The sequence below is a fragment of the Bubalus kerabau genome, chromosome 4, assembly GCF_029407905.1.
Source record: "Bubalus kerabau isolate K-KA32 ecotype Philippines breed swamp buffalo chromosome 4, PCC_UOA_SB_1v2, whole genome shotgun sequence".
NCBI classification, from domain to species: domain Eukaryota; kingdom Metazoa; phylum Chordata; class Mammalia; order Artiodactyla; family Bovidae; genus Bubalus; species Bubalus kerabau.
In genome coordinates, this window is record NC_073627.1 from 117,706,838 (window position 1) to 117,730,056 (window position 23,219).

Sequence of the window (23,219 nt, forward strand, 5' to 3'; positions counted from 1 at the left end):
GTTTTGTTCATTGCTGTCTCCTCAGGACCTGGAATATACCTCCTACTTAACAGGTGCTCAACAAATACCTGTTAAACAAACAAACTTGCTGACCCCTCAGCCTTCTTTTTTTCTTTTTATTGCCAAGTCTCTCTCCTCTTTCCCCATTATCATCTCCCTTTCTCTAATGACTAGCTCAAGTTTCTTCTACGTTTTGCCAGGCTGAAGTCCAAACTTCATAGATTATAAAGGGCCTCCACAATCTGGAACCAAGCTACTTCTCTAGCCTCATCGTCCATTAAATCCCCCAAAGTCCTTTTTCCTTGCAGCCAGGCTGTTCTACCATCCCTGGTTACCTTACTCATTCATATCGTTGTACCTCTGAACGCCATTCCTCCCTATTCAAGTCACTGTCTCCACAACAGCTCACTTGTCATACTAACCTACTTTTACTATATTCATTACTCAACCTTTGTTTACATGTTGTCTTATATTAATAGACCCAACAGATTATAAATTTCTAAACTGCAGATCCCATATTTCTTTATAGTTCCCATGACTGTCTTATACATAACTCTGAAAATATTCTATTGATAAACTGTCACTGAAGTATACCTTAAATTCTACCATCAAAATGAATGACAACTTTGGCTCAGTACAAAATTAGCTCATTAAATTTAGCATAAAGGATGTGATTTTTAAAATGCTTGCTTTGGACTTACTGCATTCTGAATATATCTCCTGAAAATCTCCTGCTGTCATAGAAAAGTTAGAACCGGGAGGAAGACTGTGGGGGTCAACATCAGGGAAAAAGATGGGTCGAATCTGATCAGCTGACCTTCGGTTATTGCTAAACTGATGAATCCAGGGATAAAGCTTATATTTATTAATTTCAGAACATCTGTAAAATATTAACATAAAATTCAGTGTTAAGTAAATATTTTCCCAAGAAAATCTACTTTAAATACCAAGATTTATAATCTGAGGATTTACTTATATAATTAAATACTTAAAAGTGTTACCACTATATCCAATTATCTGAAACTCCACATATGCATGTAGATGAGTAACCAATCATGGATTAAAAGACAGAAACAAAATTAAGGTAAATTCAGATATATAAATATGCTGTTCATTCCAATTTTTAAACATATACTGCCAAAACTCGAGCCCAAGTAAAAAACAGTCTAAGTATTTTTTTTTCAAAAAATGGTATGAGTTTTGTTACCTAATTATTTTAATTTTTTTTTGTAACACTCTCCTTTTTACCTTTTCCCTATCTCCTAACTCACACTGCTACCAAGACAAGAGAACGTATTGTTTAAACAAGGCAGCTATTTATTTTTTCTCTAACACACCTCTTCTGGATTTAAAGACTCTTTTCCACTACTTTATAAATGAGGCCACAGAAGTTCTGAGAAATCTTTCCAACTCAGTTATGTGGAGTCATTTCATGTGAATCATTTTATGAGAATTTGATTAAGTAAAAAAAAATGTGATTACTACATTAAAATCTTATTCCACTAAAGAAACAAAGGGGTGAAGAAGTTTAAGGAACAATAAGAAAATACTCCTTCCTGAACAATACTTAGCCCTAAATTCTGCAGAGAAATCATTTCAGTGTCATGAATACCCAAGCACTTTTTAAAACATCCCTTACCCATCTTGTTCAACATTCTGTTAACTAGGCAACTAATTAAGGTAGTAACTGTATAAGCAATTTAATTTTAATACAAGAAACACTTATGATATATACCATAATTAAACACTATGCACTTCTCTTCAAATTCAGAATTTTTCAAAAATAGGGTAAGTCAATCTGATTCTGAGCAATTACTATTTCTAGCAAAAAGTAAATTAAATACCTGTTGAGTACAAAGTTGGAAGAAAAAAGCATAAAAAAACTCCATTCATTTCCTTGACAAGCATAACCTAGCATAGCTATTTCCCAGGCCAGTCTTCCTAGTCCAGCACCAGGTACCAGAATATTTACTTTAGAAGGATCCCTGAAATGAAATAAGGCAATTATGTCCAAACTCCTCAAAGGAAAGGGGAGAAAAAAAAAAAAGAAGACAAAATCCATATTAACAATTAAAAACTTAAGATATTTAATAAGAATAAGCTCACTCAACGCTCTGACTTCTTAAATTTGAGAAATACTTCTAAATATCAATTAGAACTAAGCATATAGGGAATTATCAAATGTTAGCAGACTAGGGTTTTATCCCCAAAGTATTATTTTTCAGAAGATAAACTGCCTTCTATCTAAGACTTATGAAGATACTCCTAGCTATCACCTGTCTTGGAAAGACAAATCATTCCAAAGGATTCTCTGTACATACAAAGAAACCAAACACAATTATTTCAGCACATGAAACAGTAAAAACAAAACTTTATTTCTAAATTCTGTTTCTAATACAATGGTTTATATAGCCAAATCAAGTACAACCAGATTTTAATGTGTCAGGTCTCTCTTTAAACCTGATATATTTCAGTTGGCAAAAGAGTTTGGAGCTGGGATATTCTTATAAGGAAGAGAGGGAACTGCTTTCTAATTGAGCATTGCTGTTGTTGTGGTTAAGCTGCTCAGTTCTGTCCAACTCTCTGCAAGCCCATGGACTGCAGCCCGCCAGGCTCCTCTGTCCATGAGATTTCCCAGGCAAGAATACTGGAGTGGGTTGCCATTTCCTTCTTCACTAATTGAACATATATAATGGCCAACATATTACACCATGCCATAGGTTTGCAACCAAACTGTTCTCCACTTATTACCATTACCTTACCATCACAAATTTCCTTTGTTATTATATCCGCCATTCTACTTTCAGATCACTAAAATCCTTAGCAAAGCCAAGGCCTTTCAGGACTTCTGGCTCAATATAATCTTAAGGAAACTAAAATGGTATTCTTGTGGAAAACCAAAGAAAAAAGTATATAATCGGCTGTTATCACGTCAACTAAAAAGGAATTTCACTATTGTCTGTATTCCCCAAATTTAGCTCATAAAACAAATCCAATCTCCAAATCTACTCCCATGAACACTTCTTTATCTTTAAAGTGTATGGTCTTTAAGTTTGAAGTGCTCCAAACAGCAATAGGACTTTTTACTAGTAGCTCATATGATAACCTTTAGCATTCCCCACTTTGAAAACAAACAAACAGAACTATGGGGCTTTTGAAAATTCAGTCTACAAATATAGTAACAAGAGGATTTGTACAGGGTCCTTCAATCTTAGATATATATGGAACATATATTTGTATAAAAACCTCAGCGAAGTCTATTTAGCCTGTTTCACTGCTAAATTTTATATATACAATAAGGCATACACTGAAATTTGTTAAAAAATGATTTCTGACAAATAGGCTTATTGTGATTTGTAAGATATTCTTTAATACTTGACATGGCCAAACTAAAACCAAGGTGCCTTATAAAAGTTTTCACTAAAATAGAATGTTGCCTTTACATTCCAGATTATATACAATATGTCTATGTGTATGAACACTTTGATTTTTAATAAAGAAAATGGGAACATCTCATTTGGTTCATGCCTACCTATATTGGTTATCTAACATGAACACACATATTTTTAACACTAGATTCTGAAAAACTCCTATCTGTAGGACACCATGCTGGCCCTTGTATAAAGGACCCATCATCATTTTCTACTCCCTTCTAGACCCACCAAAACATTTACTCTCTAGAACTACCTCTTTTCTCAGTTTCCATTTGTCCAATAAAAAACATGCATTTTCCCCAAGTGGCTCTGTTCAGCAATTTTTTTAAAAATCAAGGTAATGCAGCAGAAAATATAAAGGATCTGGAAGTAAATTCATAGAGTATTTAAATCTTTATCCAAATAATCAATTTCTAAGAAAGTAAAAGACTACCATGCAGAAATTAGAAATCATGCCAACCTTAAGGGAAAGTTGTACTAATAACAGTACTAATATTTATTTTGTTCACTTAAAGTTAGCTTTTTAACAGCTATTAAATACTCCCGAACTAATCAAGCTTATAGAACTCTATTCCTACCTTGTGGCATAAAGTTTCTATATAGAACTGTTATTAAAAGGCTGTCCTAAAGCCACAGAATAAAGAATACAGCGAGCCTTACCTTAAGAGTTAAGAGAGATTACTACAGATCTACCAATTATTTGTATTAAGAAAAAATAGATTTCAGTAGACATACTAAAGGAAACACTTTATAAAACAAACTAAGAATTGACAAACTGATCAAGAAACAAGCAATGAATGGGAGAATTTTTTCCCAAACCTCTGCTCTTAGAGTTTTTTTTTTTTCTATTGGGTCTTCATATAAGGGATATTAACAGCATACAAGAAAAAGTCTCTAATCAAAATGTATATAAAACAAAGGCTTTCTAAAAGACATTTTCTACTGAGTCTTTATGAAGTCTAGGACATTTTCTATGAAAATAAGAGAAATATAAGTCTTTAAGTTTAGACCTTTTTGGTGAGCTGACTTTTTAACTTAGAAAACCAGGAGCCATATAATTAATATGTGCCTTTGTAATCAAGTGTTGCTTGCTTGAGATTCTTAGCAAAAAACAGGCAAGTAAACAAGTGTATGTAGTTATTAGGCTGGACTATGGATGAGCAATCTTTTTTGCCTTTTCATACTGTTCATGGGGTTCTCAAGGCAAGAATACTGAAGTGGTTTGTCATTCCCTTCTCCATTGATGCTAGTAAAGATTGAAGGCAGGAGGAGAAGGGGACAACAGAGGATGAGATGTTTGGTTGGCATCACCGACTCAATGGACATGAATTTGAGTAGGGTCTGGGAGTTGGTGATGGACAGGGAAGCCTGGTGTGCTGCAGGCCATGGGGTCACCGAGTCGGACACAACTGAGCGACTGAACTGAACTGATGGATAAGCAATATATTTACTACAAATGTAACACCCCTGATAATAGTGGGGAACTTCCAATGCTTTTCTAGACAAGCAAGAATAAAGAGTACAGACAGCCCTTGTGGGTTTGAAGAGGCCATGGTTGCACCGTGGTTGGCCATGTTTATACCAACCTTTGCTCTCCAGCTATTTTACCATCAGTAAACGCTGTTCTTGGAAAAAGTTTCCTTTATTGTATACAGAATAATTTTTGCATAGCATCTGCAAATAAGCGAATTCCAACACACAAAATACTTTTTCTTGGTGTGTCAGCATGATGACACTTAGCTGACCCCTGGTGGTAAGTGTATGTACAACTTTCAAGCATCAGAAGGATTTGGTTCTATTACAATCACAATTCACATGGTAGAAGCCACTACCCACACGTGGCTACTAAATACTTAAAATATGGTTAGTTCTATTGAAATGTGCTACAAGTATAAAATAAATGCCAATATTCAAAGACAGTATAAAGGAATGTAAAATATCTCATTAAAATCTTATATACTGTAACATACTTATATGTTAATATGTTTTAGATATACTGGGTTATTAAAGTATATTATTAATCTCACCTGTTTCACTTTTCATGTGACTACTAGAAAATTTAAAATAACATAGGCGACTTGCATTGTATTTCTATTGAACACTGCTAGTCCATACAGAGAACTCATAAACACACAATTCTGGGCAAAAAACAATTGTGAAATGACATCACAAACCATTATATGATCTTTTAAAACATACAGAACACAATGTGTTATTCATATATGTATATATAAACATGTAGAAAGCTAAGATTAGAGTAACAAATTTATGCTAGTTGTTATCTCCATAAAGAGAGAAGAATGTGCTCTGTATGGTTTGCAGAGCAGTTTCAACTGGTAAACAACAACAAAGAAATCTGAAATAAATATGGCAAAATGTCAAGGTTTAATAGAGTTGGATGTTGAGACACTTTATTCAAACTAGAAAATGGGTTAGAAATCAGAATTAGTGTCTAGTCCCTTCAAAAGTATGGTCCCAACTTATTTATCTACTTCCAACAAAGAACTTCGTACATCACCAAGACAACTTTTAATCAATTCCAGAAAACACTTTCTCACCATAATCTTGAGAGCTCCAACATACCTGCAGAAACTTAAATTATCACCTTATCTATAAAGTCTTTCTTTTCCCAAATATCCCAGGCAAAGCTTTAACTCACTTCTCAGTGCTTTCAGTGCTTCATTCATACCTTTGTTTATATGCCCAGTTCTTCACTTGGCTTCTTTCATTTAATACAGGGGTCAGCGACTATAACCCACTAGCCAGTCACCTGTATTTGTAAAAAGGTTTTACTGGAACACAGACATGTCCATTCATTTATGTACTGTCTATGGCAATGTTCTCATGACAACAGAGCTAAATAGTCAGTAGCCAGAGACCCCAATGCCTACAAAGCCTAAAATATTTTCTAGCTGGCCCTTTAAGAAAAAGCTTACCAATTCCCAATTTAATATATCTTGAACTTCTTTCCCAATCAGTACACAGAGCTTTCTTAATCTGTTTTATGACTAAGTAGTCCATTTAACACTATAAAATAATGTATCAAAATAATAATGCTAATTAAGGACATTTAGATTGCTTCCAATGTCTTATTATATAACATTAAAGCTAATATCTTTGGCATAAATAATTTCCATATGCAGGAGCTTATCTGTAGAAAGCTTTCCCCAAACTGAATTGCAAGGATCAAAACTGAATTTTGTTCAATGTTACCAAGTTGCCCTCCATTAAATTTTACTAATTTATTCTTCCACCAGCAACATATGTTTCCTCATACCTTCAGTAAGTTATATAATTTTCAAATTCTCGCAGTAGATTAAAATGGCATCTTAGTATGGTTTTTATATTTGCATTGTATTATGAGATTAAGCATGTTGTATTTCTTTTTCTGTTTACTATTTACACTATTTTTCTACTAGGTTATCATCTTGAATTGTTTTTCCACTATTTTTTAATACTTGAAAAAATTTTTTCAAGATTTTTAAGTACTTGAAATCCTGGAATGGTAGGCACTTGGGATCTTGATGAAAAAGAAATCTGAAATATTTATTTGTCTCTCTGGTCTAAGAGAGCTTTCTGGAGTAAAGAGATATTATTAAATATCTTATTTATTTTATCTTAACATCTCTTAAAATATTAAAGAGACTATTTTCAGCTTCTAAACTACCTTTGCATTATTTGGCAATCTTCATTTGCTCTTATAAAATGGTTTCTTTCAGATGGAAATAATTCTTTTATAACTTACATTCTTTATTTTAATCTAAGTAGAAAAAGCCATCTTTAAAGGATTTTAAAAGTCTTCTTGAAGGGTTAGACATATTCTGAGAGGCAAAGACATAATAGATTTACCACCCACAAACAGACAAAATAACACTTCAAATTCTTCTAAAATAGACTGGGTTAATGAAACTAAGATCTAAAAAACTACAATCCGGTAGTTTTCAGGATTCATAAAAGAATATGATTCCACATGGTTGTGATTTCCCATTTCAAATAGGAGTTGAACCTAAGAATCTCTCTTTCCTTAGCAACTATAAACTCATAGCACTAAATTTCTGAGCTAATAATAACTGAGGTATCTGGCATTCAGCACAATTAACACAGCATTTCATTAATTACAAACAGGCCCCAATACACATGTCAGTCTGTCAGCTTCAAAGCTGCTTATACTTGTGAACTTAAGACATTTAAAAATTCTCAACAGGAACAAATTGGAAAAACTGATAAGACAAATATGCTTACACAGGAAAAAAGTATTTTAATGACCACAAGAATAGTTAATTTATGCATATTTAAGTATACTATGTTTTGCAAACAGATCTGTTAGAAAAGGCCTTTATTGAAATTTCAAAAAGAAAAGAACATAATCAAAAGGCTAGCTGACATAAACATTGCTGAAATTCAGCCTGAGTATAACAATATCAAATTCACAGGTGTTTGCTGTGGCATAAACAGAATCCTAAAAATTTTATCTGAGACCCAAACTTGACCAGAATTTACCTGAATTCTGAAGCACTACATCATGTCCCTTTTTCAGGACTTGGAGTTTACCTTTTGTGGCAAAGTTATGACTTTAATATGGATAAAGACTTTGCTATGTTTTGTTAGGCTTATTTTTAAGGGTTTTTGAAAAACTCATCTTATACGCTCTAAGGAAACCAATCTAAATTAAACAAGCAAAACAAATGACAGAGGAAGAAATATGTAAGTTTTCCACTGGGTACCAGCATGACAAAAAAAAAGTTTGATATTTTGATGCATTTGATTTAAAATTCATACATCCCTGCCTACTTTTATAATACTGATTACTATCAGAGAAGGGAAATGGGTAACTGGGGAGGAGACTTTATATCCTTTGAAACCTTTAAAATTTTGAATCCTGTAAAATACCTATTTAAAACATTTTTAAATTATTCTTTTATATTAAAATAACCTGTTAGAAACATTAAAGTTAATTCATCCTTTTCTCACCAGTCTACATTTTATCTGTCAACAGTAATAAAAATACTACTACTAACAGGTAAATAACAATAAAATAATACTTGTGCTAGTTAATTAAGTGCCTTTAACCATGAGATCCCCTTTTACTATGGCTAACATTGTCATGCTGACAGGATACTATGGTAATATACATGATACAGTGATCACTAAGTATGAATGAAATCATATTTAAAGTGCTAGAAATTATGCTGACATATGCATGACATTCAGCCTTCCAAAAATACCCAAATTTTGGTATATTTCAACTGTAAAGAGTTTTATCTCACAACCTACTTTTCAGAAACAAAGATATTTTGAATATTGAGAAATATCTGGACTTTATGTTTACAAAGACTAGTAAAATATATGATCTATTATTTTATAGATAGTACATACATTGAATATACCAACTAGAAGAATCTTTAAGATTTTTGAAAGCAGCAATATTTATAAAAGTTCCCTAAACTGAAAACATTTATTTATAAAAAGTATGAAAAATAAGGAAATATGAAACTAGATTATGATTTAACAGTTGTAGAATATTTAATGTAGGACCACTGATAAAAACTAACAAAATAACTTGTAGCACTTATTAAAGTAAACAAAGGTGGCCTTACAGAATAAAAGAAAATTATTAATAATAGGAAAAAGCATTTGACATAGAAAAGGCATTTGACAAATGCAACATCCTTTCATGACAAAAACTCTCAGGAAATAGGAAGAGAAGGAAAATTTCTCAATATCAAAAAAGGGTATTTATAAAAAACCTAGAGCTAAAATTACCCCCAAAAGTGAAAAGACTGAAAGCTTTCCCCTCTAAGACCAGAAACTAGATAAGGATGTACTTCCAGAGCTATGTAAATGGGAAAGGAAGAGGCAAAAACCACCTTTATTCACAAACAAGATGATCTTTTATGCAGAAAATCCCAAAGAATCAACAAGAAAGCTACTAGAGCCAGTAAACAAATTAAGCAAAGTTGCAACACATAAAAATAAAAATAAACACATTAAAAAATCAGTTCTGTTTCTATCCATTGGCAAAGAACAATCAGAAGAGGAAATTAAGAAAACAATTCCATTTATAATAACATGAAAAAGAATGAAAAACTTAGGATTAAATCTAACCAAGGAGATGCTACACTGAAAACTTGTATACTAAAACTTAAAAAACAAGGCTGAAAGATATTAAAGAATACCTAAATAAATGAAAAGACATGCTATATCATGAATTAGTGCTAGCGCTGAATCGCTTCAGGTGTGTCCAACTCTTTGCAACCCTATGGACTGTAGCCCACAAGGCTCCTCTGTCCGTAAGATTCTCCAGGCAAGAATAATGGAGTGGGTTGCCATGCTCTTCTCCAGGGGTCTTCCCACCCAGGGATCAAACCTACACCTTTTACGTCTCCTACATTGGCGGGTGGCTTCTGTACCACTAGCACCACCTGGGAAACATTATTCATTATTAAGAAATCAATACCACCAGAAACAATCTACATATTCAACACAATCCCTGGCAATATTCCAACAGCCTCTTTCAGAGAAATGGAGAAACTGATTCTGAAATTCATATAAAATTGCAAAGAGCCCCAAAGAACTAAAATAATCTTGAAAAAGAATAAAATGTACAAATCACACTTCCTGACTTCAAAACTTGCAAAGTTACAGAAATTAAAATAAGTATGGTACTGGCATAAGGAAAGACATATAGACCAATGGAATAGAACAGAGAGTTCAGAAATAAATACTTACATATGAAAAAAGTTAAAGTGTTGTTGCTCAGTCCTGTCTTGACTCTGTGACTCTTTGCAACCCTAGGGATGGTGGCCTGCCAGGTTCCTCTGTCCATGGAATTCTCCAGGCAAGAATACTGGAGTGGGTTGCCATTTCCTTCTCTAGGGGATCTTCCCAAACCAGGAATTGAACCTGGGTCTCCGGCACTGCAGGCAGATTCTATACCCACTGAGCAATGCCAATACATGTCACTCCTGTGATCGTGTTACATTATAAAACACTCAATGAAGTCTTATAATATAACAGCCTGCTTACTCTAAAGGCTTTCTTGCTAGCTTGACAAAGTCTAAGTAGCCCCTTGTGAAAGCCCACAAGGGAGTGAGGGACCTTCAGGAGCTGAGATAGGCTTCTAGCCCTCAGTCAGCAAGAAGCCAGGGCCTTCAACCACAGTGAAACAAATTCTGCCAACAATCTGCATGAGCTTGGAAGTCTATGCTTCTACAGTCAAGTCTCTAGATGAGAACAAAGTCCAGCAGATATCTTGTTTATAGCCTTGTAAGATCCTACACAGAGTGAAACCTAGTCCAGATCCCTACCCACACAGAAACTATGAAGTACAAATGTGTGCTGTTTTAAGCAGTTAAATTTATGGTATTTTGTTACACCAATATACATCTACCTTTCAGATGCAGCAATCTCACATCTAAGAATTTACACTAAAGATACATTCCAGCAATCCAAAAATAAACATGCACAAGGTTATTAACTATAGCATTATAACTGCAAGATACTGCCAACTTCTTTACTTAAATAACCAAATATAGGAGATCGAAGTAGTCTGAAACTGTTAAAAAAAAAAAAAAAAAAGGATTGACTAAGACCTCCATGAACTGATATACAGCTAATTTAGGATGTATCATTAAGTGAAAAAAATCAAAGTGCAAAATAAAATATGTATTATGCTGCAGTTTGTGTATGACAAAAGGGGATACCTGGGGGCGGGGGGACAGAATTCTTACCTACTTACCTCCGTAAAAAAGACAGAAAATACAAACAAGAAGGATAAATGAAAAATCAATAATACTGATTACCTACATGGTAGAGTGGGGTAAAGAAAAGACAGAGGAATGAATGACATTTTTTCTGAATATCACTTTTTTTATATATAGTTTTGTCAAGATGATAGTCCACAAATCAAAAAAATTAAAAAACCAACAGGAATGGGGGAGGAGACAGGGACACGCAACCCTAAAACTAAAAGCAAACAAAAACAAATAAACCTAAATATACTGGATTTCACATAAAAAATATAACCAGACCTCGGGTGAGACGGCTGAAAGGGAGCTAATTTGAGTAAACAGCGAAGAATATTTCTATTAAAAACCCTTAATTTAGGGGGGAGAATACTTCCTGGCAAATCCTGAACTCCTTTTGGTAGTTTTGTTTTTCCTATAATATGGAGGTAACAATTCTGAAACTTTTTTGTGTATTGTAGAAAAAGAAAGTGTTAGTTGCTCAGTAGTGTCCGACTCTTTGTGACCCCATGGACTGTAGCTCGCCAGGCTCCTCTGTCCATGGATTTCTCCAGGCAAGAATACTGGAGTGGGTAGCCAGTCCCTTCTCCAAGGGATCTTCCCAACCCAGGGATCGAACCCAGGTCTCCCACATTATAGGCAGATTCTTTACCATCTGAGCTACCAGGGAAGCCCAAGTATTGTAGGACTGAGTGAGTAAGCAAATATACTGATGTCAGAAGCCAGGTTTTTCACTGTGGAAAAGACAGACAGACAGACAGAATGGGGGAAGCTAAGGTACTTTTGAAAGTACCAAGATGAACTCATGATCTCTAGTGTTTGGGGTGTGTGTTTAAGTTCTATCTGCTAGAAGACCCATAAGCAATGACATCTCAGGAACAATGAACATGCCTAATATCAAATCTTGGTCTCTACACTCCATTCTACATTAAAAGAAACCAGATCCTTGGGAAAATACCCCACTCCAGGACTTAAGCAGGGAAGACACAAGATTGAACTGAAATGTCTTTATTATTCTAGAAAGTAAGGAACTGCTCAAAAAACTAACTGAAGCATGCCATGCCAAAAGGACATAGGCACCAACCAACTGGAATCCTACTGGCCAAATCTGAGGAAATTTAAAGAAGAAAATTTAAAAAACAATGGTAATGGATTATAACCTACTGAATAAATAGGAACCATGAGTCATCCCTGTAATAGATAGATAAGAATATTAATAGAATACTGGTAACTGTAGAGTTAGAAAATCACCATTTCACAAACATCATAACAAGGTTAGTTCATCCAAGATTCAATGGATGACAATTTTAGGAGGGAGAGGGTTTGCAAAGGAGCAGGATACTAACTGCATGGTCTCAAAGTATCTCCTCAAAAAATGCTTATTAGTTGCAAGAAGAGAAACAGTAACTAAATAGTGGGAAGAACCAAATAACATCTTGATTAAAATCAATGAGGGGCTAACAGACATTGCATATCTCTGAATAATATCTTGAAAAGGGTACAGCATCAACTCTGTATTATTTTGAGAGAGGACACACAATCTAGACCTAACCACGAAGAAGCCTAAGACAATGTCAAACTGAAGAATATTCTATAAAATTACTTCCTCATATTCTTCAAAAATGTCAATGTCATGAAAGTTAAAAAAAAAAAAAACAAGGCCAAGGAACTCTTCCAGATTAAAGACTAAGACATCAGAATTAAACATAGCATTCTGGACTGGATCCTAGACTGAACAGAAAAATAACTGTTACAAAGGACATTATCAGGATAATTTGTGAAATTTAAATACAGACCATAGATAAGAAGACAATATTCAAGTTTAAATTTCCTCAATCTGGTAACTGCACTGGGTTTATGTAAGAGAATATCATTGTTCTTAAGAAAAAACTAAATAATAAGCAGTAAAAAACATGATATAATACAAACTGGTCTCTCAAATAGTTTAAATAATTGTGTATATGTACTGCTGTGGATAAACACATAAAGGCGGGAAGAAAGGAAATAGGAAAAGGAAACAAAAAAGCAAATGTAAATAATTGGTGAATTTAGGTAAAAAATACACAGGAGCTCTCTATACAATCCATACAACTTCTTGGGTAACTTTGAACTTATTTAAAAATAAAATACTTTCAAAAAAGAGAAGGGACATACACATATGTATTGAAATTTCTGGATAGATACATCTAAACATAAAGATGTCAATCAACGAAGAGGGGAAGATGAGGAAAAGGAGGCTTTCTTTCCTCAAAGATCCTTTAAACAATAGAATGAACTCCATCCATTGGTTCTCTTTAAACAGATAACCTCTGAGTCAGGTTCCTAACCTGAGATCCATGGACCAAAGAGGTCTATGGAAAGAATTCACTGTGCCTACAAGGGGGTGAAAAAAAATTAATTTTAATTTCATTAGCCTTTAACTGATATGTTTCTATCAATTGTGAATGCAGCCAACAAACAATAGTAGCTTTAGAAGTACCCGTGACTTTAATCACCAACAGACATTATATATATTTTCACTTCATATTAGCTGTTGAGATTCTCAAAATAACATAGGGTATTTAGGTATTTTCAAAATCTATTAAAATCTCCTTTTAAGACTTTTATTTAATGTGATACATGATTAAAAAAAAAGCAGGTTATATCACAAGCTTGCTTAAGCATTTTGATAACCATATTTCAAAATAACTGGTTTCTTTGCAATCCTATGTATGTCACTTTACTCATTTAGAAATGTTTTACCGAAAAAGAAAATATGGGCTTCAGACTGTTCAAAGTTTTCATGGCATAAAAAAGTTAAGAATCTCTTCTCTGAGCTATAGATCGCTCATTTGCATACAAATATGTCATAAAGAGGAAAATTAAAATAGTTTAGAGCTTTTCGCTCTGCCATAAAGCAAATTATAAAAGGATAGACATCATTGATAACAAACATTCAATCTAACCGTTATTTAATTTCTAGATAATTTCCCATAGTGCTAGAACAGTAATTATTCAAAACATTAACTGCAGTCTCACAGTTGAAGCACCCAAGAACAGCACATATAACAGCACACACCAACGCATGAAAAAATACAGGCACTCAACACCTGTAAAAATGAATCAAGACTGTGAAATTTCTCTTAGAGAAACTCAGTGCTTACATAAAGAAATTGATTAAAAACAAGATACTATTTACCATTTCTCTTTTGGAAAATTTTTTAAAATTTCTTTAATGATTGGTTGGTAGCAGGCATCCCTTTCTGCTTTCCCAGTTTCACTCCAGTCTCTCACAAACTGTTTCAATGTGGATTTTAACTTATCCATGTCAAACGTAGATGCTGGCATAATCTTTCCATTCCCCTGTTTAAAAAAACAGAAATCAATTAGTTTTTCAGAAAGTAATCACTCTTGCATATGGTTATAGTTAAATAATCACGCTATAAAGATACTTTATAGATGGTTTAGAAGGTAAATCACTAGCCTCTCACCTCAACCTGGGTTCAAGTGCAGCTTGAGACCCTAAATGAAAAGAGTTTGGTGGTCTCACTTCTACCCTCAATAAATTATGGTTCACTAATCATGAAGCCACCATCTAACTAAGCAATCTGTACTCATGAGAGGATTGGAACTGGACTGCTATGGAGACCAAACTCTAAGAGAGGGAAGAAAGTTCCTTCAGGTCACTCATGGGACAGCATGGACAGGCTCAAGTGGCCCAACTGCATCTACCCTGTGGATACAAAAAGGACTTGAGCTCCTATTTCTGCCAGTTCCTTGAGAGTTATAAGTAAAAATAATTTTTTTTAAAGTAAAAGATGAATATCAATAGCTGAAATATCAAGGTAAATTAATTTTACATAGCTAGTAAAATTGTTTATAAAAATGTATGTCACTAACTCCACATGCTTTAATAGTCAGAACACTATGTGAAAGGTGTATCAAAATGCATTTTGTATATATTAGTATATTTGGGGGGGGGGGGGGAATCTGCCAACAAATCCATTTCCAGTATACTGTGCTATCAAGCCTAATAAAAGGGACTGAACATAATAAGTGAAAATATTTTCCAAGTAGAGCAAATGAGCCGTGCAAAATTACAGAAACGAAATCCAGAAAGATCTCAAAATATAGAGATTAAATCCTAAAATAAAAACAAAGAGAACAAAATTTCACATACATCTTCTCCATATTCTTTATTTTCAAACATATGTATGCAATCATTCACAATGGTCAGTAGTATTTCTTGATTATGATCAACACATTTCCGGATCTTGTCCAAGTGAAGAAGAAACTGAGGAAGTAGTTTCTGTTGATTAGCTGGGAGTGATCGAAACTGTCTTTCTGTTCGGTGCACTCGCTCATGCATACTGGTGCTAAAACATAAAAGGTGTTTTTTTAATTGGCAAAAGAATTCTCACCAGAGGCCAATCTTAAAATATTTAAGGTTGTCTTCCTGTACAAATTATTTCCTTATAATGTATACTGTCCAGCCATTTACAACCTTTCAGTTTTTTAAAGGATACTGACTTATGAAGTTTTCTGTGTTGTCATTGTATTACAAACTCTCTAAGCAACTAAACAAAAGACCAATAGTTTAAAACATCTGCATCAATTAGAAGGGAGGAAAAAAGCAAACATAAAGAGGATTAATGCACAATAAGTTTATTTTTATGATTTCAATTTCCAAAAAAGGTTTTCAGCAAAACAGCTGAATGCTTTCGATTTATCCATCAAGTAGCAGAATGCTGCTCTAAAATCAGAATATACACAATATGTGTTTTAAAATTACTCAGTCAACCAAGTTGAATTTTTAAAAAAATACTGTAAATGATCTTACATGCCACAAAAGTAGTAAACAAATGAAAAACTGAAATTCTATAGCTTTTTATACAACAACATTCACAACAGTTTCCAGATAACTCTAAAGGTCACCTTGAGGACAACCAATTTATAAAACCTAAAAAGAACATCATTTTTAAAAGTTAAATAATACACTCACAATGAAATATCATTTTACATCAGTCAGATAGATGGGCAAAATTGAAACACCTGACTATCTGAAATATTGGTAAAAATGTGGAAGATTTAGAATATTTATATTCTGATTGATGGTGGGTGCATAAGTTAGTACAACCACTTCAGAAAATTTAGCATTACCTAGTAAAAACTTAATATGCACACTCCCTATGACCTAGCAATCATACACCTTTAGACACAAAATCAAGAAACTCTTGCAAATGGGCACATGACACATGAAAGTCTCGTCACAGCACTGTAAGCAATAACAAGCAAAAAATCTGGAAACAATCCAGAAAGTCCATCTCCAATAGACTGAACAAAGAAAATACAGTATAGTTGTACAATGGAATACAATCAATAAATACAGCTACACACAATAAAATGGATAAAACTCAGGAACAAAATATTTGTTGGAAAAAAGCAAGTTGCAGAAAAATACATAATGTACAAATTTCATCTTATATAAAAATAAGCAATATAGTTTAGGGACTGAACATATGTAGAAAAACTAGAAGGAAAGCAAGGAAATGAAAATTCAGAAAAATGATGTCCTTTGAGGGGAAAAGGATAAGATAATGTTCTTTTTTTTAAACTGAGTGGTAGATGTTCACTACATCATTCTTTACATTTTACATATACAAATAAACAAATACATAAATGCATGATATGTTTCTTTTAAACGTTCTTTGGCATTTACTCAGTACTAAATGGAAATGAAAAATATTCTTTTTCATTTGGTTGCATGAATCCCTCTAGTCATCCAGATAAATCTCATTTTTATCTTTTGTCAAATCAGTGTCTAATTTCTGAACAGTCACATCCAAGGAGATTCTGAAGAAACCCTTGACATAACTTATGCAAAAACTGGTCACATTTTTAGAAGATTGTGTGTGGTAGTATTCTGAGGGTGGTTAGGGATAATGTTAACTGGAGTTGGCAGCGGTTGCACCAATTGTTGCTTCTTGATCTGGACTGAAATCCAGGTTATGCTACGTATTTGCTATGTGACTCTTGGCAAGTTACTTCCTTTCTCTGTGCCTCAACTGCCTCATATACATAAACAAGGAATATATAACGATGATAATGATAGAAGCTATGATTTATTGAGACTTAGAAAGTGTCAGGCACTAAACCAAGTCACTTAAAATGAATTATTCTGAAAAACATACATAAAATTCCATGAGGCAAATACCAGAATACCCCTCTGCCTACCTAATACATGTCACTGAAACTGTAACAAAATAATGCACACTACACACTTAGCCCAGTGCCTAAAACATAATTAGAGCTCAAATATAGGAGGTATATCTAATTTATGAAGCTAATATATACATAGCAAAAATATGAAAAATACAGAGCAGTAAAAGTACTCGGGGGGGTAAGTTCCCAATAATTCCTCTTCTAGAGGTAAGCACTTCTAACTCTTTGGCATATTTCTGCTTTATTGCTGTTGTTTAAGACAAAGTAATCTAATACCTTTCTAGTCAAAAATGCAGCATGTCACTTGGAAGTGGTTAGAAGTGGAGAATCACAGGTCTCATGCAAGACCTACTGAAATGTAATCCGCCTTTTAACAAGATCATCAAATGACTCACATACATATTAAAGTTTTAGAAATACTTGAAATTCTTCATCCTTATCAGAATAATTTTCCCAGGGCAGAAAAAAGTTCTCAAATGACTATATGACAAATGACTAAAAGGGCTGCTCATCATCCCATCTTACACAACCAAAATTTACTTAGCTATTTCCCAAACACTGGGCATCTAGATACTTTTACCTGTCTACACAATGTACTTTTTATGTTCAAAATCTATCTATATTTTAGAGGAAAAAAAATTACCACAAATTCCCAAAAGAATTACCACATCAGAAAAGGTAAGAATTTGTAAAGTTCTTGATACAAACTGATTTTCGGAAAAACTTATCCATTGATATTCCTATCAGTAGAGTATGACACTAAGAAACTACTTAAAGTCAGCAAACAGCAGATCTGCAACAGTTTATAATTTACTGTGAATAGGTTAAAGTCTCACAGTAATTCCTTCCTTGAATTCCTGGGCACTGGACGCCCTACAACCACCCTTTGAGCACACCTCAAAACTCAACATTTCTAACCTGAACTTAGCACATGTCCCACCAAAGAAATCTGTACTTCTTCCTAAATGGCTGCTGTTGATCAATGATACATCATACATCCACCAAGTCAGAAATTAATGAGTCATCCTAAAATGCCTCTTCTCATAGCTCACACGATCAAGAAGACCAGAATCCTTTTGTGCGTGCAAGCATGTTCACTCAGTCGTGACTGACTTTTTGTGACCCCATAGACTGTAGCGTGCCAGGCTCCTGTCTGTGGGATTTTTTAATTGGGGCTAATTTCATTCTTCTGTAAATGCTTACATCACCAATGTGCTTAAGACAGCGGTGGACAAGTTATGACCTCCTGGCTACTTGCCTGTTTTCGTTAAGAGTTCTACTGGAACACAGCTATGCTCATTCCTCCACATACTGCCTGTGGTTGCTTTCACACAAGCACACAGGCCTACAATTTAACACCACCTAGCTCTCAGTTTAAAATACTCATTGCCTGGCTCTTTAAGAAAAGTTTGCCAACCCTGTTTTAAAGTAATATTTTACAACCTTCAGACTCTCCTTGGTTCTGAACTGAGTCAGCATTAAGAGGCCACATCCTTGGGTACCTAAGAGGAGAAAGTAGGGTCAGTGGCTGTATTTCCTCAAGTGTATCCCTACCTCAAGCTCCCTCTACAAGGCAGTGACCCCAACTCTGACTCAGTCACCTTTTATAAGAGTGGGTCCAATGATAGATCTAGCCAAGAATCACAAACCCATTCCTGTGCTCCTGTTGAACTATTCTAGAATTCCAAACAGGGAAACATATCTATTCAGCAGAGTGTCTCAACCCATTTTAAATATTTATTAAATACCCAAAGTTGAAATTGTCTTACTAGCATCACTGCTTACAAATATAGGGTAAATTTTTAGTTAATGCTTTTAGATTTCAGGCCAGACTCTACCACAATTTGGTTGGACAACCCTGTGCAAGTTGCTTGCTTCTTTACATGCCTATCCCCTCACCCCTGAGCTCTACATCTGAGTTTTTAAGATCCCACCTAACTGCTATTTCTAAAAGTAGGACATTTCTGACAAGACCTTTAATATTTCAAATGTAGCATACCCTATATGAGTAGGTATCTCCATTTATAACAAAAGTGGTAATTTAAGGCTAACATTTTTTGCTATTCAGTACAATGCTATAATCATTTTACCTTAGTGAGACTATGTCATCTAAGCAAAATCTATAGGAAGTACAAAATTGAAAGCCACTGGAAAGAGAAAATACTAATCAGAAGACATTTCTTGCCTCACAACCTTTATCTAAATCTTCTATATCCTGACGAAAAGACAGTGAGCAGTAAAACCCAGTTCTCCAATAGTTGGATGTACCTGCTAATGGTCTAGAATAGGACTGTCCCTAAGAACTTACTACAGTGATGGAAAGGCTTACATCTGCACTGTCCAAGACAGCAGACAACAGCCACATGTGGCTGCTGAGCACCTGGAATGTGGCTACTGAGACTGAAAAGACGAACTGTAAATCTTACTACATTTTAATTAATTTAAGTTTAAATTCAGCCAGATGTGATTAATGGCTATTATATTGGGCAGTATAGGTCTGTAAGATTATAAAATGTTGGAAGGTAATAATCCAGTGTTTTCTGCTACACAATCGTTTCTGTAATTCTAAACATACGTTTAACTGGATATTATTTTTAGTATAAGGGATTTCAATTATTTTTTGAGTACATACAAATAAAAAGGATTATTGTAAAAAATGAAATTTTCCTCGATCTCACACTGAACTGCTACAGAAGAGGGAGAAGAGTATAGGAAACAGTATCACAACCACCTGAACACACACACAGGGCCCCTTTCTATATTACCACACTTGGGTTCTAGCTTCAGATCAAAATCCCTTGCCCTCCTCCACAAAAAGGCCCAGCTGATACTTAATCATAAATATCAATTCTAAAGTAGTCCTAATACATACTACACCTAATATACAAACACACATTTTAACTGTGTCTTCTACAGTCCCAGGACATTTCCCAATATTCTTTCTACATTTTTCAACAGTAAAATATACCAGACTTTTCTGTACCTACCACTTTGAGCTACCTAATGTCAGCTTCTCTTCCAGACATAATACTCGCAACAAATTCAATTCTCTGGTTGTCTGCCTTTCTCCCTCTGTTGATACTAATAAAATCCCCGTACTACTAATTCCCTTCAGAGCTCCATAAGTAATGTGGTCCATGGTTCATATGCCTGGGTTTAATCAGTAAATTATTTCACCAAGATCTTTCAACTTCAAAAAGTCACGTCACAAATGTAATCAGAGTCTAAATAAGATTTTATTAAACAAGTTTTGAAATTCAGAATAGTAACAAACTAACCATCAGTTACAAACTGACAAACTATCTGGTAATGACAAATGTACTTCTTTGCTACTACTCGTCCTGTTAAAAATAGAGTTCCAACAAAACGCCAGGCACTGGTGACATAAAAATAAATAAGGCTCAGTCCCTGCCCTTGAGGAGGGCAGTCAAGCAATATTAAAAAATCTGCATAAAGCACAGTAGGAGCCCATCTAAGGGAACAGTTTTCCTTGAGAAGGAGGTCACATCTATCTGATTCCACATGCAGACTTCAGAACACAGTAGTCGGTGGACTCATCCCGCACACCAATAAAAGTGCTTTGTTTACCTGAAAACCCAGTTGTTTTAAGTCCCTTTCAGATCTTGTAATTACAAGTTTGTGACTAAGCAACTTTAAGATTTATTTATAAGGAAGTCCAAGTTAGGAAGTTTAAAAGTCCTACCACGATGCCCAATCCAGTGAGAATTCGATACATATTTGCAGAAAAGATCATAAAGGCTACAGTGTTTTCTCTCATTTCCCTCCCTAAAAATTTGCAAATTTTACAACATCCGGACTATCTGCGACTTAATTTCACCCACCAGTTAAAGACACTGAGTGGCATCATTCACTCGCTCACCACAAAAGTGCCTGTGCGTTCACCGCGCCAAATGGGGGGTGGGGGTAGGGGACCACAAAAGTGCCTGTGCGTTCACAGCGCCGGGGGGCAAGGGAGGTGCGGCTAGGACGGGGAGGGCCGGGGGATCTTAATGCTGCCCTCAACAAGAACTGGCAACAGTTTGGGAAAAAATGTCCTACAGCATCCCACGTGTAGGTGAACTTGGGTTCTCCGTCTGTTCAGTTTGGAGGACATCGACAACACACACAAATCATGCCCAGCACTGGACGATTTTACCATCAACATCTTCTATCTGAAATTCTTACAGCACTTTTCCGGTCATCCCCACGGGCCTCAAAGCCAAACCTTTAACGAGGGATGGAAGGCAAGAGGGCTAATCTGATCCTGAGGTCAGAAGACAAGAGGCTGAGCAGCAGACGGCGCGGCAGACACGCGGGTGTGCTGGGCCGGGAGGGGCTAAGGTGGTGCGAGATGACTCGGGGGCCCGGAGGTCAGCTCAGGCGGCCCGGTTCCGACGCCCCGGAGGCGTGGCGTCCGGCGGGTCCGCCGCAAGCGGCTGGCGCCCCGACGGGCTGAGCCGGGGTCCGCCACGGGCTCCTTACCCGTAGTAGCGGAAGGCATTTATGATCTTCCAGAAGTGCTCGCGCTCGAGCCTCTCCTCCTCTTCCTCCGTGCTGCGCGCGGCCGCCGCCGCCGCCGCCGAAACTGCCGCGGCGGAGCCCAAACGCCCGGCGGAGAACTGCACTTCCACCTCCTCGCTCCCGCCGCCTCCCCCGCGGCCGCCGCCGCCTCCCCCGCAGCCCTCCGGCAGCTGAGAAGCGGGCGGCGGTGGGCGCCGCCGTCGCTGCATCGCCGCCGCGGCCCTCAGCCTGGCTCGCTTGCGTCTCGCCGCGACTGAAAGCGTGCTGGTGGCTGCTCGGCCTTCCTCTAGACGGCGCCCGCCGCGGACATGCCCCCTGCTCGCGGCGCGCTCCGCCCCCGCCGCCCTGAGGCCTCCATCCGCGCCGGGCTCCGCCAGGTCTTCAGAGCTCCCGAAACGACAGCGCCTGCGCATTCGAGAGCCCGACGAAGGACCGCAGCCACCTGCGCTCACTTGATGCCTGGCTTCTGCGACGGCGTCCTGACGTCACGGCGACACGTGAAGTGGGCGGAGCTAAGTGCCAGATGGGTGGGGCGAAGGAGATTGCTGGAGGGTTAGGGCTGGCCACTTAGGGGAACCGCGTGGTTCCGGCTTTAGAGCCAGACTTCTGATTAAGGTTAACATACTAGAAAGGAAGAAAAATGCAGGAAAAAAGTTCAGCTTTGATGAATTTTCTGAACTTTTATTTCAGAAAGTCTAGAAGGAAGGCCTTGCATTCACCCTAATTTAACTTATAGTTTATTAAGTGAATTTCTGTTTTTAATTGCATAAAGGGAGAGGGACACTGTCATCTTTCCAGTGTTTGAGGACCTAGAAAAGTCCTAATCCCACCCTGGACTGGTCATGGCAGCAGATCAGGAAAAATTCAGGACCCTATGTAGTACACGCACTTTGGAAGCCCACCAAAGCTCACAGCCATAGCGGTGCACGACTAATGGTACCCCATAGCAAGGTCAGAGTTAACCACTAACTCTTCTTTCACTTTTCTCTCCATTTCTCTATGAACTCATGAATAAAACGGCTGCCCTACCTGCACTTAGTGTTATTCTTAGAAAATAACTCATTCCACTCAATTTAATCTACCATCGAGGAAATTAGTCTTTCAAAATAATGGTGTGTGCCTTCCCAGTCGCGTCTCCCACTTTGCGATCCCATGGACTACATAGCCCGCCAGGCTCCTCTGTCCCTGGGATTGTTCCAGCAATAATCTGGAACTAGTTGCCATTCCCTCCAGGGGATCTTACCTCCCAGGGACAGAACAAGCATCTCCCTCTCCCCAGCCCCACACCCACCCCCCCCACCCCCCATCGTCTGCATTG

The 23,219-nt window shown here is 36.4% G+C and overlaps 1 protein-coding gene across 2 annotated transcripts in view; it reads right to left on the reverse strand.

Moving 5' to 3' along the window:
• The window catches only part of CARNMT1 (carnosine N-methyltransferase 1), a 42,211-nt gene extending 19,862 nt beyond the window's left edge, over positions 1-22,349 (reverse strand). The window contains exons 1-6 of one of the 2 annotated variants that reach the window (XM_055578320.1): positions 21,863-21,910; positions 18,824-18,882; positions 15,339-15,534; positions 14,358-14,521; positions 1,845-1,985; positions 702-880 (exon numbers count right to left, since the gene is read on the reverse strand). In XM_055578320.1, coding sequence (XP_055434295.1) covers positions 702-880; positions 1,845-1,985; positions 14,358-14,521; positions 15,339-15,527 — 673 coding nt within the window. In that variant the 5' untranslated portion in view covers positions 15,528-15,534; positions 18,824-18,882; positions 21,863-21,910. Of the gene's footprint in view, positions 1-701; positions 881-1,844; positions 1,986-14,357; positions 14,522-15,338; positions 15,535-18,823; positions 18,883-21,862 lie in introns of both variants that reach the window. The other variant, XM_055578319.1, reaches the window with a different exon arrangement.
• Positions 22,350-23,219: the final 870 nt, after the last annotated feature.